Source organism: Schistocerca piceifrons, chromosome 8, assembly GCF_021461385.2.
Source record: "Schistocerca piceifrons isolate TAMUIC-IGC-003096 chromosome 8, iqSchPice1.1, whole genome shotgun sequence".
In the NCBI taxonomy this organism is placed as follows: domain Eukaryota; kingdom Metazoa; phylum Arthropoda; class Insecta; order Orthoptera; family Acrididae; genus Schistocerca; species Schistocerca piceifrons.
The window spans coordinates 204,327,948-204,348,123 of record NC_060145.1 but is presented as its reverse complement, the minus strand read 5'-3'; the positions used below and the strand labels follow the sequence as shown (position 1 = coordinate 204,348,123).

Here is a 20,176-nt window from a genome sequence, read left to right as displayed (position 1 = left end):
CTCAGATTCATAGCTCGCACCGACAGCCACCACTGCTGCCGCCAATGCAAGGTAATCACACGCGCTCGCGCCACACCAGCAAGAAATATTCAGTTGACACTAAGAACTGCCGTCGTCTCCTAATTTTCGTGCATTGAACCGGGAACTGCAGTTAAACATATTCACAACTGTCTTGTTTAATTAAAGCAAAAACGCGAGATGTCCCATCTAACGGAAAGGACTGATCAGCCACTGTAGATTTATGAATTCTTTTCATTGTTTACTTCTTTTTTGTTGCTCTTATCGACCCCATTCAATTTGGGTATTTTCATTGTGCATCTTAGCGTAATAGATATCTCTTGCCCGAGTTGTATTTAATTTGTTTGAATTTTTATCGACCCCAGACATGGTCATCAGCCATCATACCACTACAGAACCTAATTACAGTTAGGAATTTCGTTTCATAGTTTTGAACGCCCAACATCAATATTTTGGCATCCTGTGCATAATTTTTCTAATATTCCTATGTCATGAATTCGTACTTAGAATACAAATATACCTCAATAACGGAAATCTAAGACTTTCACTTCTGATAACATATAGATACGTGCGAACCCGTACATTAATTTCTGTTAGCGATAACGTTTCCTTTGCAAGGAGTGTAGTGGAGCGACATTCAGATAATTGTCTGACTGCATCACTGCCATACTCTGCACTCTTCTGGACTCTGCGTGCGTGAGATGGTATCGTCCCACCTTGCAGGCCGTAGGTTGAACACCAAATTCTTAAAATACTCACGGGGCGTCCTTGGACAACTGTGGTAGGAAGACACATCAGAACCAATCTCGCAGACGTGTTAGATAATGGGGACCCTGCCAGTATGGAAAATAACATGCTAAGGTGGTCAAAAATATGTATTTGCTAAGACAGAGAAAAACATACTCGTAAAAACATTGTATTAAATTTTTGCGTCGTATCAACCAATGGTAAATATTAGTGACTATTGACTAGTCAATGGGGAGACGGAGACGTGCAATGCACTGAGAGGCGTACGCAGTATCCCCATAGTACATTTGTAATGGATTTGTTAACTCTAAGTTTTTCTTGAAAATGTACACATGGCTGACACAGCGTTCATAAATTGGTTCTGTCCCAACTAGTAAATCACGGTCGCACAGTCTTGTTATTGTGTCAAGGGAATTAGGAACACTAGATGAAGGGCGACGGTAGTAAGTTTAAGAAGCCAGTATGGTTGTACGATCGCAAGCTTGAGCGAAGTATGACGCGTCAGTTAAAATTGTAAAGACGGAATCAGAGAGATTAGCAGTGGCAGATCGAGACCTTGACTAAATTGAGACTGACACCCAGCAAGATGTGCAGGAATCTCAGGACAGAGTAACAGACCACACAATACCGCGAGAAATAGATCAGGGTGTGCAACAGGACGTAAATAAAGAACAACGAGGCACCTAACGCAGAGGTTCAGCAAGATGGGGAACGTCTCGATATGTAGGTCCCGTACTATATATAATAAGACCTCCCTCACAACCAAGTACAGGCAATACAAGTCGATATGTGTGATCACACAGTTCACTGCAGTTAGTTTCGGACGGACACGAGAATGTAATGGTTCAAATGGCTCTGAGTAATATGGGACTCAACATCTTAGGTCATAAGTCCCCTAGAACTTAGAACTACTTAAACCTAACTAACCTAAGGACATCACACACACCCATGCCCGAGGCAGGATTCGAACCTGCGACCGTAGCAACCCCGCGGTTCCGGACTGCAGCGCCAGAACCGCTAGACCACCGCGGCCGGCCACGAGAATGTAAACGTAAAGCGAAGAGTGTTGCAAGAAGAGGTAGTAGGACCCGTTAATCTGTCGGGAATTCTTTAGCAATTAACGTGCACCATAAAGATACAAAACAGAGAGATGAAACAACAGACGAAACAACTGCAACAACACATACGTGAGCAGCAACCAGAAACAACGAAACAACTGTGTGAGGTCAGACAACAGTTATGTCACATAGAGGAACAGGCTAAAGAATCCAGAAATGTGATCGAAACTTCAATAATATTTCACACACAATTAAGAACATACATTTACAAGGTCCAAGTGGGCGTGAAAGCATTGCGTGACAACACACAGACTGGAATCCAAACATTGCGTGGTGATAACAAAATATTACGTGATAACACTCATGGTGAAATTACGAAGATAACCGAAAAGGTTAAACAATTTAGACGCCAAACAACAGGTACAGCGCGACAAACATTTGAAGATACTGTGTTGCAAAAACACATCACGAAAGCGGTTCTCAAGAGGTACTATACTCGCATCGTGAGAATAGAAGCGAAAACGAAGAGTCTGTTCGAAAAACTCAGAGAAGAGCTGTTGCAAACTATACAAGAGTTAAGTGATCAAGATCTTGCAAGGTCTGAATCCGTAACAACTTCCGAGTCAATAACACCACCAGGAAGGCAAGAAGTTTCACAAGAAACAAAAAAAAGATTTCACCTAAAAACAACTCAGATCACAGATGAAAAAGAAATTACGCGATATCCGACCACCTACGATACCACAGGCACGTTTCGAAACTAACGAAGAGCAGACGTACCACAAAGACATTGGGTACCGCATGCATACTTCTCGGAACAATGAGGACCACATGATGAAGCGGCAGGAAGTGCAAGGGAGCGAAGGTTATAGCGCAAAGCATACCGACACTCGCGGAGAGCCGATGAAAGAAAGTCATTGCGTTCCATTACAACGACTTCATACATTACTAGACAAATGTTACGGTGGACGATATGCAATGGATTTACCACAACGTGAAACACTAACACGTGAAATGATCTGGAACAGAAGTGGCGAGGACTCTCGACTTTCGTACGGTACCATGACGAGGTACGATAATGGTCAGTTCCTCACCGTAAGGAAGTTTCAGCATTTTCGTGAAGGAAACTCACTGCATCCACGAACATTCATTGATCAATCCAGAGTTACTCTATCGGAACATTCGACATTAGCACAAAAACTAGACTTCATATGTGCCCATTTGTCTCGAACAGTACCAGAAACGGTGCAAAATGTAGCATCTATATGTCGATCATACGAATATTTCAGAGATTACTTTCTCTCACACTACGGTGAAGTATGAACTACTTCAAAATCTATACTTCGAGAATTCCGGAGAGAAGACCCGTGTAAATTTTTTCGAAGCAGTCAGAAAGAAAAATCAATGTTTGGGTGAGCCATACAGTGAGGGAGAATTGATTAAATTGTGCACCATGAAGGTACCACTAAAATAAAAAATATTCAGGTGTGTGTGAATTCCTAAGGGACAAACTGACGAGGTCTTTTTTTGTGGTTTTTGGCGCACAAGTACAATGGTCATTAGCTCCCAGACTAAGTTAGGAATGCACTGCGAGGCACAAGGTTAAAACAGCAACTAAAAGTGACAACACTATAAAAGACATATTAATAGGCATAGGATTAAAAAAAACCAGCCTAATCAAATGTCCTGGGACAGGTTCGTCAAGTGGATAAAACGAAGAACGCGAGCAGCTTCTCCTGGGTCATCCGCTAAAATGGTATCCAGAGTACATGGCAGGCCAACACCAACGCGCAGTGTATTAAAATTCGGACAGGACGTTAAAATGTGGCGTATCGTCAGCAATTGCCCACATGGGCAGAACGGCGCCGGCGCAGCCGTCAGCAGATGGCGATGGCTGAACCGGCAGTCTCCAATTCGTAACCGGGCCATCGGTCCCTAGACCTACACTCCATTTAAAGTAGCTTAATCTGACTTATGCTACGAACAACACACATACCCATGCCCGAGGGAGAACTTGAACCTCCGGCGGGAGGGGCCACGCTAAAGCAACAACAGTCATTAGCAGGACGTGGAGGCAATGACATGGAAGCCTTCAAAGGAATTTTAAGAGAAGTAGAATTCATATTCTCGGAAGATGAGGCAAGAAAAAAGCGAAACCCGGATGAAAACGTGAATGAAAGACAGCGAAATGCGCCAAAGACCGCGCGAGGGAATGTCAGGTATTACAAAACCGCATGATAACTTGGCGCAGAGAAGTGGCAATAAATTCCAACAGAGAAACGGGTATGCTACGGAACAAGAAGGGGCAACGGTTGTTCACACAGGAATGGCTATAACTATTATACGGGGAATAACGATAATCGCAATGGGTATTGGAGGACAAACCGGCTAACAAATTACCAGCAAAGAAACCAGTGTCACCAGGTCGAACACAGACAAGAAGGACCGAAAGAAGAAGTGGAGATAAGGCCACCAAACCCCAATAAACCTTCGAATTGAAGAGAGAGCGGCAAAGACAAGGAGTACAGCGCACCTACTCCTGCAAGCAGCAGCAACGTAATAAGACAAATATGCACCTAATCACGGGAGGTGAACAGAACCGCAGGCACCAAAAGAAGTTGGGATACCGCAAACAACAGGTTGTACACGAAGTAGTTGGGAGGATTTGGCAAAAATGGGACTACCAGAGCAAAATGAAGCAAGCATAACGGAAGTCGAGATAACAGGTAAAGTAATTAGCATCGCAGAGTAATTTAATACTGAAACTAGGGAGAGCCGATTCCAAGAGGACAACGTACCATCGACAGAAATAAACATTTAGTAACGACAGGTAGTAAATGAGGAAATAGGATGGCAAGGATCAAACAAAGGCAGGATAACAATAACATCATGCTGGGGAGATATTAATTGGGTGGTTACTGGCAGAGTTATTTGAGGCTGAGACCAAGGAAAACGAACTCAAGGACTGTAATCCGCAGTCGACGGAAGCTGAAAATAAATAACTATTGAGCATAGGTTCCAATGTGTACAATGAATGAAAGTTACAGAGATACGTCAAGGGCACTTAGATGCGACTATTTGGGATTACACAAAGAAAGAAAAGGCAAATATAGTTGAATTGAGGTAAGACTACGTTAAATGTGAAGAAGAACTGGTAGAAGAGAGAGAGATAGTGGTCGAGGCATACCTGACAGGAAGTTCGATTTCACAGGTAAAAATCCTAAAACGACTCATATATGATTCATAGAGGGTGCATTACTGCAGGGAGATGAGGAAGAAAAGTGAAAACCGGTCGAGTTTCAACCAATTGTGAAGGTCCTGGTAGCAAAAATCCAAATTAAGGTAGTCAACAGGCAGCAGAAGCGAGCTAACCGCGATTTCGGAAAACTTATTAAACCAATGCAATGCTAACGAAGAAATACCGATCTTGAAAACAAAGGAGATTAAAGTGAAGGGACTCAACAAAAATCATGCTGCGGGTGTCGATAAACAAACAAGGTAATGCTTTTCAGCCAAGGTCAAAAGATCGAAGCCAATTTCTTTATCATACCGAAATTAACGGTGGACATGATGGTAGGTGCGGATTTTCGAATGAAAGACGAGCTGTGTTAGACATGGGAAAGGATAGCGCGACATTTGAGAGGATTACACTTCTCTTTGAGCCAGGGCTGAACACTGTCAAACGTAGGTGGAAGAGCAAGAGCTTCCAGACCTAAGGAACGATCTTCCACCACTCAAACAAAGTGGTGCAGACAGAACGAACGAAGCATAGAATGAGATGGGTTAAGTTCTAGGACTTCATCATGTAAACCATATTAAAAGGTGTGATAAATAATCACTTATAAGCATCAGTAAATAATATCAAAGAAGCCGTCAAGTACGTCCAGACAGGACGTGACCAGGAGTATGGGCGAAAGAAGAAACAGAGAACTGAGAAGTACCTTAAATTTTCATATGTAGCAACTAACATAATATATAGAGTTTGCAAAGGTGGTGATCTAATAGCATGACATGCCACACCACGACACCACACATATCGACCATAGGGAGTGTCATTAGCTTAAGATATCAGGAACAAACTGGAATCAGACAGAGAAACGAGAATTGTAACACAGAGATAGGACGACGGACCATGTAAAGAATTTCTTAAGCGCGTAAATTAGGCATTAGGCATAAGGTAGATTATAAGAAAATATTCTTGTACTCGACCTCTGCAAGAAACAACCGTCAACTGCCAATGACGATGCGGCAGACGAGAACTGAAAATGTATATCGAACGTGATTGGAAGAGATAAACTATTTTCTACAATGCAGAGGTGCTGGCAAGGACACGAGAAGGATGGCAATTTGTAATCTAGGCACCCTTGTACCTAACTGCGCTAGCAATCTTGCCGTAATAAAAAAGTACAAGGAGGATAGATGAGCACCAAAGATCGAATTTGGGTCCAGGCCTTGCGAAAATTCCCTTTCGATCGACACTCGATTTTGGAGAACTGCAGGGAATGACGGGCTGAGGCACAATTGGGAAAAATCATATTACGTGTAGAATGGCACTGTTGCCATCAGACTGCGATGTTATTTTGAACTACAGAGCTGAAGGAAAATCAATAAAACAATTGTGAACTACACATCCTAATCAATGACTGAAACACTACCGAACATAAAATTTCAAAGCAACTAGTGGTCAATAATTTCGAATATGCTACCCAGAGAAGAGACAAGGTTCAAGTCTGGAGAAAGGAAGATACTTCAGAGGATGAAGAGTCCCAAGACTGATGTTGAAGAGAGAGGATGGGCGGAAATATTTCAAGATACTCTTTTTCCAAACACCCATCTTACTGTAAACTAGTAGTCTACGACGTGTTACAAAAACAAATTATCTTCAGCAATGTCTTGAGATGAAAAAATCATGTCTTTAAAGCCAATACTCCATGAGTCGCAGCACTAAAAGGTCCACATTATTATGAGGGTCACACCAAACTATGGCAACAACCTGTTGCAAAATTCGATGAAGAATGTCGCTGCTCTCTCAAAGGTTTGCTGACAAACATCTGGTATAAGTTCTTCAGCTTCGTGCAAAGACAATTGTTGCCAAACTCACGCAAGAACATTCGTAGACATCATATGAAAATAGTATCGAACTTAGGTAAAGATCAGTGTCAGACAAAGAAAAACCTGCAAAGAGCACAGCAATTAACATAGGACTTCGGCGTCTTCATATCGATTCCATACAATTTGCAACTATCTGTACAAAATGTGAAAATGTCTGAATGAGAACTGTATCAAAGTCTTTTCATAACCTCTGTTTCATGAGCAATCCGGGAGAAGTATTTTTGTAAAGAAATGTTTTATTAACTTACAATGTTCATTAGAATAATATGTTAAAAAGAAAACCTTTTCATCCATATTGTGTCCTGAAGATAACATTTTTGTGAAGTTCGTTTACTGTCTATGAGTGTAATATTTTCAAATTTTATTCATGCATAATTATCAATACAACACTTCTTAAAAACCTTGTTGTCTCTTAGACTAATATTTTTTATAATAATATGTGTGTATGAGCATTGTTTGTGGCTACAATATTTTTGAATTTGCATAAATCAGGAACAGAAACTTTTAAAATTTTGACATGATTAGGATTTGCCAAAGAATTATTTTGATGCTTACATTAGTTGTTAGAATCATAATTTTTGTAAAAGAAACAGCAAAATGTAAACACTGCATTTTTGGATTATGTATAAAGTATTCAATATTTTAAGCTGATTTAAATAGTAAGTGGTTGACAAAAAAAGTATTAAAAGATCGATGTGAGAGGCTCCTTGTCTTCAATATAAAATCTAAAATACGCACAACACATTTAAATAAAAAAGAAAAAGAAATTGACGTCAGTAAAAAAAATTATAGTCTTCACTTAAGAGGGACAAATGAATAACAAAGTTAACCATATAACAAAGTATACAAACCAACAGAATTAAATAGAATAAGGACTAAACCAAGTGGTTGAACAATATTCAATGCTTGAGAAAAAGTATAATATTCGACTGACTTAGACAATGCCGCAACCATTGTCTAACTTCGGTAAAAAAGGGTGGTGATATGTAAGGTGTCAAACATATAACGCACCTTAAATTGAATTCCTGGAACAATTGCAGTTAACTCAGTACGTCACCCAACATAGTCATGTAAAAATACATGATTTATATTGATAGACAAAATGAAGCGAATAAAGAAACCGACATTTCGTGAATATAAACCACTGACACTCACCCTAGTAACTAAACGCAAATAATATCTCTGACCTGAGCTACGAGACGCAGTTCTGAGAGAAAGGAGAATTTTACGACAGCACGCCTTCTTGTGCAGCTGAAACCCTCACCACGGGATACATAGTGGACACAATGAGACGCTGCACCCACTGTGTAGGCTGCTGGGAAAAGCAGCCCTACTCCCTGCTTTTAACGAGGACCTTCAGAAACCCTTTCTACAGGATCACGGCCGGAAATCGCAGATAAACGTCCGGGCAATCCAACTCAAAACATTGGTGACTCACTGTAGCCACCTGCTTTAAAACTCGCATGAAAGAAAAAGCTGTTTATCTTAGTATTAAGCAGTAGAAGTTAAACTCTGCCCTGCGAAAGAAACAAGTACATATGCCCTCATTGGCCAGAAAGAAAACATGTGGCCACCAGCTCTGATATAGGCAAACTTCAGACAGAGTAATTGGCTTCTTCTCTTGCAGAAAAACGTCAAGGTTTTGAGCAAGGTCACTCGCGCCTTGCTAGGACAATTGCGACAGTCATTATGAGAACACTTGTTCACAGACTCCTCTTCAGTCGTAAGGAGTTAAACTGCAAAGTCTCCAAGCACAGAGAACCGCACCTAACAATTAATGCTTGTGAGCGATTTTAGGGCAACAACATACTCGCTGTTCCCGCCAAATAGCGTGTTCCATACCAGTTAGCTTAGCTAGGGGAAAATAGGAGTCTCAGCTTCACCAAAGACGTAGGAAATGTTTCAGACTGGTGTTTAATAATCGAGAGAGGTTTAGAGTAGGTTCTCAGATTCATAGCTCGCACGAACAGTTGCCACTGCCTCAGCCAATGCAAGGTAATCACAAGTGCTTGTCCCACGCTAGCATGCGATATTCGATGGACACTCGGAACTGCCGTAGTCTCCATCTATCCTAATTTTCGTACATTTATCCATGACCAGTAGTTAAACATACTCACAATTGTCGGGTTTAATTAAAGTTGAAACGTGAGATGTCCCATCTAACGAAAGGGATTGATCAGTCACTGTAGAGTTATGAATTCTTTTAACTGTGTACTTCTTTTTGATTGCTCTTTACTGATCCCATTTAATTTTGGTTATTTTCACTGTGTATTTTAGTGCAATTGATATCTCTTGCCCGAATTGTATTTAATTTGTTTGTATATTTATCAACTCCCCGACATGATCATCACCATCTTACCACTAAAGAACCTTATAAAATTTAGGAATTTACTATCGCAGTTGTGAAGACCCAGTAATGATATTTTTCCACCCTGTACATAAATTTTCTAATATTTCTATGTCATGGAGTCATACTTAAAGTTAAAATAAACCTTAAATACGAAAATCAAAGGTTTCACTTTTGCTAATATATAGTTACATCTCAGCCTGTACACTAATTTCTTTTAGCGATAATATTTCCTTTGCAGGGAGTGTAGTCGAACCGACATCTAAATAATTGTCTGATTACATCACTGTCGTTACTGCTGCTCTTCTGAACTCTGCATGTGTGAGAGGGCATCGTCCTACCTTACAGGCCATAGGTTCAACACCAAATTTCTAAAACACCCACACAGCATCCTTGGGCAAGTATGGTAGGAATATAGATCAGAACCAGTCTCAAATATATTCGAGTTTATGCAGGCAAAGTCACAGGTGAAAAGCTTCAGCTTAGCCACTGCTTCGATTTGGCCCATATTTGGTAAACATTATTTTCTTCTGCAATGAAATATTGTGGTGGTTAAGGATCTGCAACATGCAATAGGGTTGATAGCAATAATGTAGAGACATAAGGGAGGAGGAGGACAAGGACATACACTGAGGGGAAAGGAGGAGAGAGACACACATAAGGGAGAGGAGCAGATGGACAGAGAGAGAGAGAGAGAGAGAGAGAGAGAGAGAGGGAGGGGTGGGGGTAAATAGAATAAAGGGAAGAGAAGTAGAATGAGACACATAGACGAGAGCAGGAGGTGGACATCAAAAGGAAAGGGGAGGAGATGGATAGAGAATGGAGGTAGTAGGAGGTGGACAGAGAGAAGTGACAAGAGGAGATGGGATGGACAGAGAAAGAAATATTGGAGGAGCAGATGAAGAGAGGGGGCAGGAAGTGATGTAGAGGGATAGGGAAGATGAAGAGATGAACAGAGTTATGGGAGGGGGGGGGGGGGAGTAAAGAGATTAATAGAATATTCAAATAAACATAGCAGTGAATGCCAAGTACACAGCCACTAAATAAATAACTACAGTATTTCCTCTAAGAGAGAGTTCTTTGTTTACAACAGATTAAAGTGAGGAGCAAGAAGTGAAATGAATCTGTGACCTCACATTCTCCTCTAATCCACACTCCATCACACTGCTACACAGCTATGTCCACTCATCACGGTTTCCCCCTCCCCTACACTCACAAAAGATCCCTCCATCGATATTCCATATCTACTCTTACACAATACATAAATACACAGAAAGATAATTAAATAGAATTACCCACATACAATAATCCATCGGGAAAAAAAAAGTTGTAGGTCAAAGACAAAGTAGTGGAAAGGTTATGTTGGCAACACTAAAAACACAAACCACAAAACATACTTGAAGTACAAAAACGAGAGTGGTGTGCTTAAAAGTGTGTTGTGAGAAACATAGTGCTGTAGAACACATACAAATTACACCAAAACTATCAGTCTCTAACGCAGAAAAACAATCATGTGCTTGCAGAAGAAATCAACCGAAAAACACCGTGAGTACAAATCAATTTATTCTTAACGAAGCGTTTATCGATATAAATGCAAACCAAAATGTGAATAACCTAATTACAGACCACTGTTTATGCTTTACCTCAATAAGGCGAAACGCGTATGGTTAAAAAATGACGCATTTTTGTAGTTGTTGCGTGCAGTGACCGCGTGGTTTGAGGCGCCAAGTCATGGATTGCGCGGCCCCTCCCACTGGAGGTTCGTGTCCTCCATCGGGCTTGGGTGTGTGTCTTGTTCTTAGCATAAGTTAGTATAAGTTAGTAGTTTAAGTAGTGTGTTAGTCTAGGGACCAATGCCTTCCGCAGATTGGTCCCTTAGGAATTCACACACATTTGAACATTTTTGTAGTTGCAACGGCACAACAAAAATACCCTCAAGAATGCTTAAACTTTGCCTATAATTCCTCTAAATCCTTCTTACTGATGGTAAGTGATGCCAATTCACCCTATAAATAAGACGTTAATAAGTGCTTATCTGCTCCATCTAGTAGAAACTCTCTCCTAGCCTTCTTGACTGTTTTATTAACTCTGGGAATGCTGGTGAAAGTGGAAAACGCTTTGCGCAAATGGTTGGGAACCTTCCTTAAATAGTAAAACTATCCATAGTGGACTTGAAACCTTCTTCATTCCAACAGTTGCCTCTACGTTTAGTGTATGTTGGGAGGTGGTAACGTACAAATCACTCCTAGAGGCGGGCATAGTGAAGAGAAGGCGTCACATAAAAGAGTAATCGAAACGACAGTTCTTGGCTTTGACGCCATATGTACCAGTGTCACTTATAATGGTCCGAATGACATTTAGACCCAGGTATAGTAGAGATACCGAATGTTTTGAAAACGTTTAGAACAATAAGGCATGGTCTATCGGAGATTAAAGTTACAAGAAAACATTTTTCAAGACCTTGTTTTTTTGGAGAATTCGAGGTAATTGGGCAACGTCGGTTAATCATCTAATACCTGCAAATAGTGGAGGACGTACACTTGGATTGCATACTGAGCCCTGAAAGAAATTTCATTAGTCTTAGCTTATTCAGTATTTCTACATTTTATACCAAATGGTAATATGCTAATGCATATAAGCGAGAGACATGGTTTGACTACATCCGATTTACACCTAAGTGGTAGACATCTGAAGTTGTCGCATGGTTTAAATACTTAGGGCTAATGCTATGAAGTAGTTCGAACACGTAGACTTAGTAGCAAGGAAAGTCAATGGAAATCTTATTCGGCCTTACTTGGTGCCCTATCCAGCTGAAGGCACTCATAGAAGATTAGATACTGTAGAGCAACAAAAGTGTGGGTATTTTGATCACTGTATTTCACATGCTGATCCAAACAGCCCCAGACATCTTCTATGAGATTAAGAACGCTTGATTCAGCTAGCCAGCCTAAGTGCAATAGGGTGCCTCAGCAGCTATGTAAACACTGCTACTGCAATCTTGAAAGACAGGAGTGTCAAAAGCAGATTTCTCCTGAAGTTTCAAGTAGCAAGTAGACAGAGAGAGTGCGTCGGCTGCAGCGAGAGAGAGAGAGAGTGTGTTGACTCGTCGGTGAGTGAGTAGCTTTGACGGCAGACGTGCTGGATAAGGAATGAATCTGATCTGGATACTCACTGGAGTAGACAATAATTCTGAGATTCTTTCATAGAGAGGCGACACATTTGGAAAAACATGAATATACTTCTTCTCTGCTGCAAGCACAAGCCGAGTAATTATTGCAGTGTAAAGATTACGCTTTGTTCGACAAAATCTACGTTTTTGAAACCAGGGCAAATTATTGGTCATGTGTTCAGAATCTTAATGACTATTAGCCATCCATCACTTTTAGTTATAAATGTTTTGTAGAGAGAATAAAGAGTTAATTTGGAACTTAAATAATGTTTATTCGTATCAGTTTACATTGTGTATTACAATGCAAAAGGACGATTATAGTTTCGTGTTAGTGCAACCTCTGGTGGCAAATCGTAATATTTCTACACGCTCACCCCTTACACAATTGCGTAAACAGTTAGTTGCATTTTTCAAAGTAGCCTAAAGTGAATGATAAGGTAGTTAGCTGCTCAATTATTTATTCCATTTCTGCATTCCGTATTGTTACAGCGGAACAAGACAAGGCAGAGCTGAATGGTCCGTTGCAGGTAGAAACAACTGGAGGGTTTAAACGAACTTTATGAGTTGGAATTAGGAACTGTATTCACTTGTAACATTCTCACATGATTCAGTTGGTGCATGGTTTTCAGTATGGGACTATTAGCCAGGGTGTTGTGACTGAATGATGACGAAGCCATTCCGTGTACTATTGGCAGCCATTCCTTATATTCAGTTACAGTTACAGACAGATTCAGTTTAGAGTCATTGGTGCTGTATGCACTGAAAGTAATTTGCATAGCCAATCTTCGTGTTCAGAAGAAGGATAGTAAATTCTATTCTAGATCAGAATACGTGGGTGACAATACATTCTAAACAAGGAACAAGTGCATTCACTTTGTTAGTAGTACTTTGAGACACTGAATTCTTGTAGAAACAGTAAAAATAAATATGTATGCTACTGTTAAACTGCAGAAGCTATAGAGTAATGGTACTAAGGAATATTCCTGAGTAACAAACTTTGTCGAGCGTAGTTATCAAGTTTCAGCACATAATTTTCAAAGCGAAGAGTAAAGAGCAGCACTTGACACAACAATGAAAACATACACGTTTTAAGCCTACAAATAAATTGGTAAAACGATGTTCTGTTGCTAGTTAATATATTTGTGTAAACGTACATAAATTAGCCAGATCATGTACCATGAAACTAAGAAACGTTTCTCGGCAAATAACGGCCGTGGTGGCCGAGCGGTTCTAGGCGCTTCAGTCTGGAACCGCGCGACCGCTACGGTCGCAGGTTCGAATCCTGCCTCGGGCATGGCTGTGTGTGATGTCCTTAGGGTGGTTAGGTTTAAGTAGTTCTAAGTTCTAGGGGACTGATGACCTCAGATGTTAAGACCCATAGTGCTCAGAGCCATTTGAACCATTTTCGGCAAATAAATGTTCTACATGCAAATATAAACTACCTCGTAAATGGGCCAGAAAACGATAGATATGTGAACAATTTAAACATGAAGCTATGATGTCTTATAACATACTGCACAAAAGTTAAAATAAGTGTAATCCAAATCCCCAACATACCATGGTAAGGGATCTTTCGATTCACTTGATCACGAACGTTAATGGTATAGCAAAAACTTAAATATTTTCGCTTAGCAATTTTTCTTCTGAACCACGATGAAGATTTTACGACGTCTACATTACAGTGAAGGGTACTTGGGCAAAACATACAGTATCGAACCTTTCTAGAATCGCAAATGAAAATATACGAGTATTACAGCTTATGTGAAAGTTGCTGGAATACATCACATCTGCAACTTAGTGAAATTTCGATATGAAATAGTATCTGTCAAGATTTAAGGCTTTTGAACGTCAGATATGTTGTTATGGGAGTATATTTTGATATAAGCTTTACAACTGAACATCTGGTATGTACCACAACTGGTCATTAGCCAGTTTCAGTCCGTTTGTTGTAGAAATCATAAAACAAACGAATGCTTTCCTAGCATAATCTCTTAGATTTGTTAGAGGAAAAGCTGTTTGATCGAAGCGTAACGCATATAGTGTAGAGATCAACAGGTTTTTGCTTAGTTCCGCAGATGGACGACATATCCAAGAGGAAAACAATCGTAATGATAAGAACAGTAACAAAGTAATTAAGGAACTACTGAAAACATGAAAATGACGATAAATCAAAATATTGCTATCAAAGTGCGAAAATTATAACACTGGTGATGAAAGCGCTACATGACATGGAAATCTGCCAAATTATTGCTATACCATTTATTCTTCAAAATAAATAGCGGTTACAGAAATATTTAGGAAATTGTTTTGCAGGGAACAAAGACTGTAATGTATCGAAATGTATTTGCAATCAGATATCGCGCCAAGTAACCTACCTGAGGATTTCTTGGTGAGTTTCAATACAAAGACACAAATCGTCGTACATGGTTTCACCAGTTTCGCCGTCAAGTTCCTTCTTCTCGGAAACGGCTTTCTCCTCGCCGACGATGTCCACGTCGTTTCTCAGCTTCACAAGACGCTGTCCGAGGATCTCCAGCTGGGCCGCGACCAGAATCATGACGACCGCGAACAGGCAGTCCACACCGAAGCTTATCTGGCTCACCCAAATAGCCGACAGGCCCTGCACGGTGTAGGAGAACTCGTACAGGCTGTTGTTGTTCCATTGGTGTTGAACATAGGGCAGACGCCGCTCCTCTGGGTAGACTAAGAGGGGCACAAAGTTCCACAAGAAGCTCTGCGACAGCATGAAGAGCAGCAGACCCAGCGTGAGGCGGGCAGCTTTCCGGCGGGACCATTCAGAAATGGCTGCCAGGTTAGGGTCCTCTGAGCAGGACTCGCTTTGGAGCGACAGCAGCTTGTCGAGCTGATGAGCCAGGGAGTTGTACTGCCGTCTGTCGTACAGAAAGACAGCCATCTTAGCGACGCCGCTGCCGCAGGTGAAGGTGATCAGGAGAACAAGGGTGGTTTGCTCCAGATCTCCCCAGATGAAGTAAACAGCTAGGGCACACTCTACGGTGCTCCATAAGCTTAATCCGAATGCGATAGTAGATTGGAATTTGAACAGGCGGGATTCACCCAGTTCCCAAACTCCCAACAGCCACAGGTGACGGATGTTAAGCTTGAGAACGGAGTTGCCACTGGCTGCCCAGGACAAATTATCCTTCATTTTAAGGCCCTTTGTGTCTCTTATCCGGCCCTTCTTACAGCGAGTACTTAAGATCTTTTTGACGTTACTACAGTTCCAGTCGGGAAACCGTGTGCTAACAACTTTCTGCCCCTGCCAGATGTGGATCGTGAGATACGGAGACGAAGAAAGTCGACTGAACGCTTCTGCATTCCTCTAATTCTCTTCTGTCACTGAGGGCGAGGCTGTCTTTTATATATGAATACATCTATATGGCTGCAACTATTACAAATTGCAGTGGCGGAAGTAAGTTGTGAATTATCAAGGCAGACTGCAGCATTTTGTGGATGAGTTATTTAGATTCGTTTGCAGACAGTGTCGACTGAGTTATATAATAGGAAAAAAACGTAATTCGTCGATGGACGTAAATTATGAAAACTTATCATTCTTCTAAACTCTCAAACAGTTCGATGGCAGCTTTTAATTTCAAAATTTAGGTTTCACTTTTAAAACATTTATATGAAGGTGTGACAACGCAAGACCATTATTAAGCTGAATAAAATACTGACAGCTATATGAAATTTAACACCGTGTGTGAATTATTGAAGTATTTACGTCACAGTGCCCGCCGTCAAACTACAGGATATTTACCTCATACAGAAGTGTGATTATACAGGAAAAAGAGTGGGGAATATTTTTGTTTTAAAACTGTGCATGGTAATGACTGTACCGTATCTAATGTAACATGAAACGTTGTTCAAACTAAACAAATTAGTGATATAGTTTGTGATTCCTTTTCGTAAAGGCTGTGTGCAGTACAGGGAAATGGTTTCGCTTCGCCGTATGTGTAGCATCAACTGTGCACATGGCCCCTATGTCTGTTGCTTGGCAACGAAATGTGCACCCTTGTGCAGGCCAGGTCGACAGATTGTGCATATTACCCTGGGCCCGTTTAAAGCATGAAGCGATACACTCGATCACTGGGGAAGGGAGAGGGAGGGGGGGAAGGAAAGGAGGGGCAAGTTCAGAGTAGCGCCAGGATCACCCATTGTGCGATATTTTCACAAAGGCCGCATCATAAATAATGGCAAAATGAACCCATTTGCACGCTCAACAGATGTAAGTTTATCTGTAAAGATCTTACAAAGAACCCAAATAACGGCAAAAACTGTATGTGAGAGGGAAGTAAAGGGATAAAGGTGCTAAATCTGATGTTGTATAGAAAACAGGGAGGTAATCATATATCGCTTTTGTGGATTAACACCTTCTAGAACCGGCCCTGATATTAACATACACGGGAATCAAATATTCGGCATTTCGCATTAGCGGTATGGTATTGCAGCTCCAGTAAACCAGATACGAATGTTAGTTAATCCAGTAGTCAAATGAAACAACTCTTGTACCACTTCGTAAAGAGCACAACTACACTTTTCTCTACAGCAGTCCGATAATTCTTCGAGATATAATTGCACATTATTGTCATTTTTACCGTACAGAATTTCCTCAGTGACAACTGCATCATTTTCGAAGAGCCTTAGATTTGTAATTAGCTTCGGCCGCAAAGTCATTGACATGTATCTTGAAAACCAAAGACCCTACTACACTGTCTGGGGCTCACGAGATGCAGTTTCGGTATCTGCATCCTGTCTGTCAGACAGTTTTCGACCTCTTTTAAACCGGGTTTTATATATCCCAGGAGGACCCATTCAGAATGCCCCGAAATAGTACGGAATAAAAAGTTATCCTGTATCAAAATGTTATCTCTAGCACTGGGGATATCAAGTGTTAAAAGCACGACTTGAGTCTCTTGCGATTAACGTTTTTGTAATGGAAAAGATTATTTTGTTCAGGAAGGAGGCAGAGATTAAAAATGTTGGATGATACCGAACTGAAGGATTAATGAACGAAGCATGGATAACACGAAATATGAACTCCTTCGGTGTATGTAACATTAAGTTCATTAAGTCTGACTTACTTAATCTGAAGTAAATGTGAACGTAGTACGTTCACATTGTTTGCTTTCGGACAGAGTGAGGCAAAAATTTTAAAGCGGATACAGAACCCGCCACCAAACAGTACTGAGCGATGTACGTATGTTGATCTAGAGTTTAATCCCTCCATTAGCCACCGCGCGTCAGCGTAGAAAGAATGGTCAATTGAACAATGATAATGGAGCCGGAGGTAGCTCGGTATTGGCCGAGAATGTGTAATACGTCAGCGGAAGTGGAACTGCTTTGAACACCACGAAAGTTCCTCAAGTTTTTTTTGACGTTATATCGATGACATAGTCATCGGAGAACTAATGGCATCTCTGATCATTCAGAAAACTTCCCAGAATCGGCCTTAATTTTAGAAAACACAAAATCTGGATCAACTGTAGCAATGAATTATTAATCTGCACCTCGCAAGAACAGTTTGACAATTTTTCTAATATAGGTCGGCAGCCATAATTGACAGTAGCGAAGAAAATCAGGAAAAAGTTGATTACTGATTGTATAAGCCCTACATAAAAGAGAAACCTCGAAGAAGTTAGCAGGCTGTGCCTCATTAAGCGCTGCAGAATCAGAATGCAGAAAATTATTGTCGGTTACAAGTGTGCTAAACGGAACAAGTCGTAGGTCTGAAAGAGACAGATACCCTGAGTAGTGAGTATTAGGCGTAAAGGAGTGTAGACGGGCATTCATTGGACTGCACAACATTAGTAACTGAGAAGGATCGCAATAACAGTGATTTAGAGATTATACAGCGTTCAGGAAATGCTTTTGTGTTATAGAGACGTAAAAATACTGCAATGAATGGCTGGAAAACTGTATAATTATGTAAGATTGATATAAAAGGAGCTATAGGATAATCTACATCGTAATCGAGTAACACAGCTCAATAGGAATTGAAATAATTTCGAAAAGGAACAAAGTCTAAGCTTACTGTAACGAATCAATAACTTACACAATTATTATTTGAACGAAGTAAAGAGTCAACGCGACGTGCGTGAAGTAAAATGATGTGGAGATGGAGTACCAAAAATTGCTCTGTAAACTGATAGATTTTCACACGTACACTGAGGTCACAAAAATCACGGTATAATACCTAACATCGTGTCGCACCCCCTTTTGCCCGCCATAGTGCCGTAAATCGACGTGGCATAGACTCCAAAAGTTGTTGGAAAGCCCCTGCAGAAATATTGAGCCATTTTGCTTCTGTAGCCGTCCACAAATGGGAAAGTGTTGAGAGTGCAGGATTTGTACACGAACTGACCTCTCGATTATGTTTGATAAACGTTCGATGGGACTGATTGCGGGTGACCTGAGTGACCAAATCATTCGGGAGAATTGTCCAGAATGTTCTTCAAACCAGTCGCGAACAGTTGTGGCCCGGTGATACGGCGTATTGTCATTCATAAAAACTCTATCATTGCTTGGTCTCCATGAAACCGAACATAACCATTTCCAGTCAATGACAGTTTCAGATGAACCAAACGACCCAATCTGTTCCATGTACAAACAGCACAAACCCTTATGAAGCCACCACCAGCTCGCACAGTGCCTTTTTGATATTTTGGCTCCATAGTTTCTTGGTGTCTGCGCCACACTCGAACTCTACCATCAGCTCTTAGCAATTATGACTAGTCTGACTTGATCATAGATTTCCATTTGTTTAAGGTCGAACCGATATGGTCACGAGCCCGGGAGAGGAGCTGCAGGCACTCCCGTCAATCGGCTGCTGTCATAGTCTATTAACCCCAGATTTCACTGCTGTGTCCTAAGGGATACGTCCATCGTACAGCCCACATTGATTTATTCACGATTTATTTCACGCTGTGTGGCTCGCTTCTTAACATTGACAACTCTACACAAACGCCGCTGCTCTCGATCGTTAAGTGAAGGTCATCAGCCAATCCGTTGTCCGTGTTGAGAAGTAATGCCGGAAATCTGGAATTCTCAGAGCACTCTTCACACTGTAGATCTCGAAGAACTGAATTCCCCAACGATGGACTGACCCATGCGACTACCTGTACCTACCATTCCGCGTTCAGAGTACCGCAAGGAAGCGTGATAGGACCTTTATTGTTTACAATATACATAAATGACTTAGTTGACAACATCGGTAGCTCCGTGAGGCTATTTGCAGATGACACGGTTGTCTACAAGAAAGTAGCAACATCAGAAGACTCGTACGTACTCCAGGAAGACCTGCAGAGGATTAATGCATGGTGCGACAGCTGGCAGCTTTCCCTAAAAGTAGATAAATGTAATATAATGCGCATACATAGGGGCAGAAATCCATTCCAGTACGATTATGCCATAGGTGGTAAATCATTGGAAGCGGTAACGACCGTAAAATACTTAGGAGTTACTATCCGGAGCGATCTGAAGTGGAATGATCACATAAAACAAATAGTGGGAAAAGCAGGCGCCAGGTTGAGATTCATAGGAAGAATTCTAAGAAAATGTGACTCATCGACGAAAGAAGTAGCTTACAAAACGCTTGTTCGTCCGATTCTTGAGTATTGCTCATCAGTATGGGACCCTTACCAGGTTGGATTAATAGAAGAGATAGACATGATCCAGCGAAAAGCAGCGCGATTCGTCATGGGGACATTT

At 41.0% G+C, this 20,176-nt stretch overlaps 1 protein-coding gene across 1 annotated transcript in view; it reads right to left on the bottom strand.

Annotated features, from left to right (window-relative positions):
• Positions 1-15,617, bottom strand: part of LOC124712200 (odorant receptor 43a-like) — a 44,580-nt gene extending 28,963 nt beyond the window's left edge. The window contains exon 1 of the mRNA XM_047242497.1: positions 14,827-15,617. Coding sequence (XP_047098453.1) covers positions 14,827-15,617 — 791 coding nt within the window. The remainder of the gene's footprint in view (positions 1-14,826) is intronic.
• Positions 15,618-20,176: the final 4,559 nt, after the last annotated feature.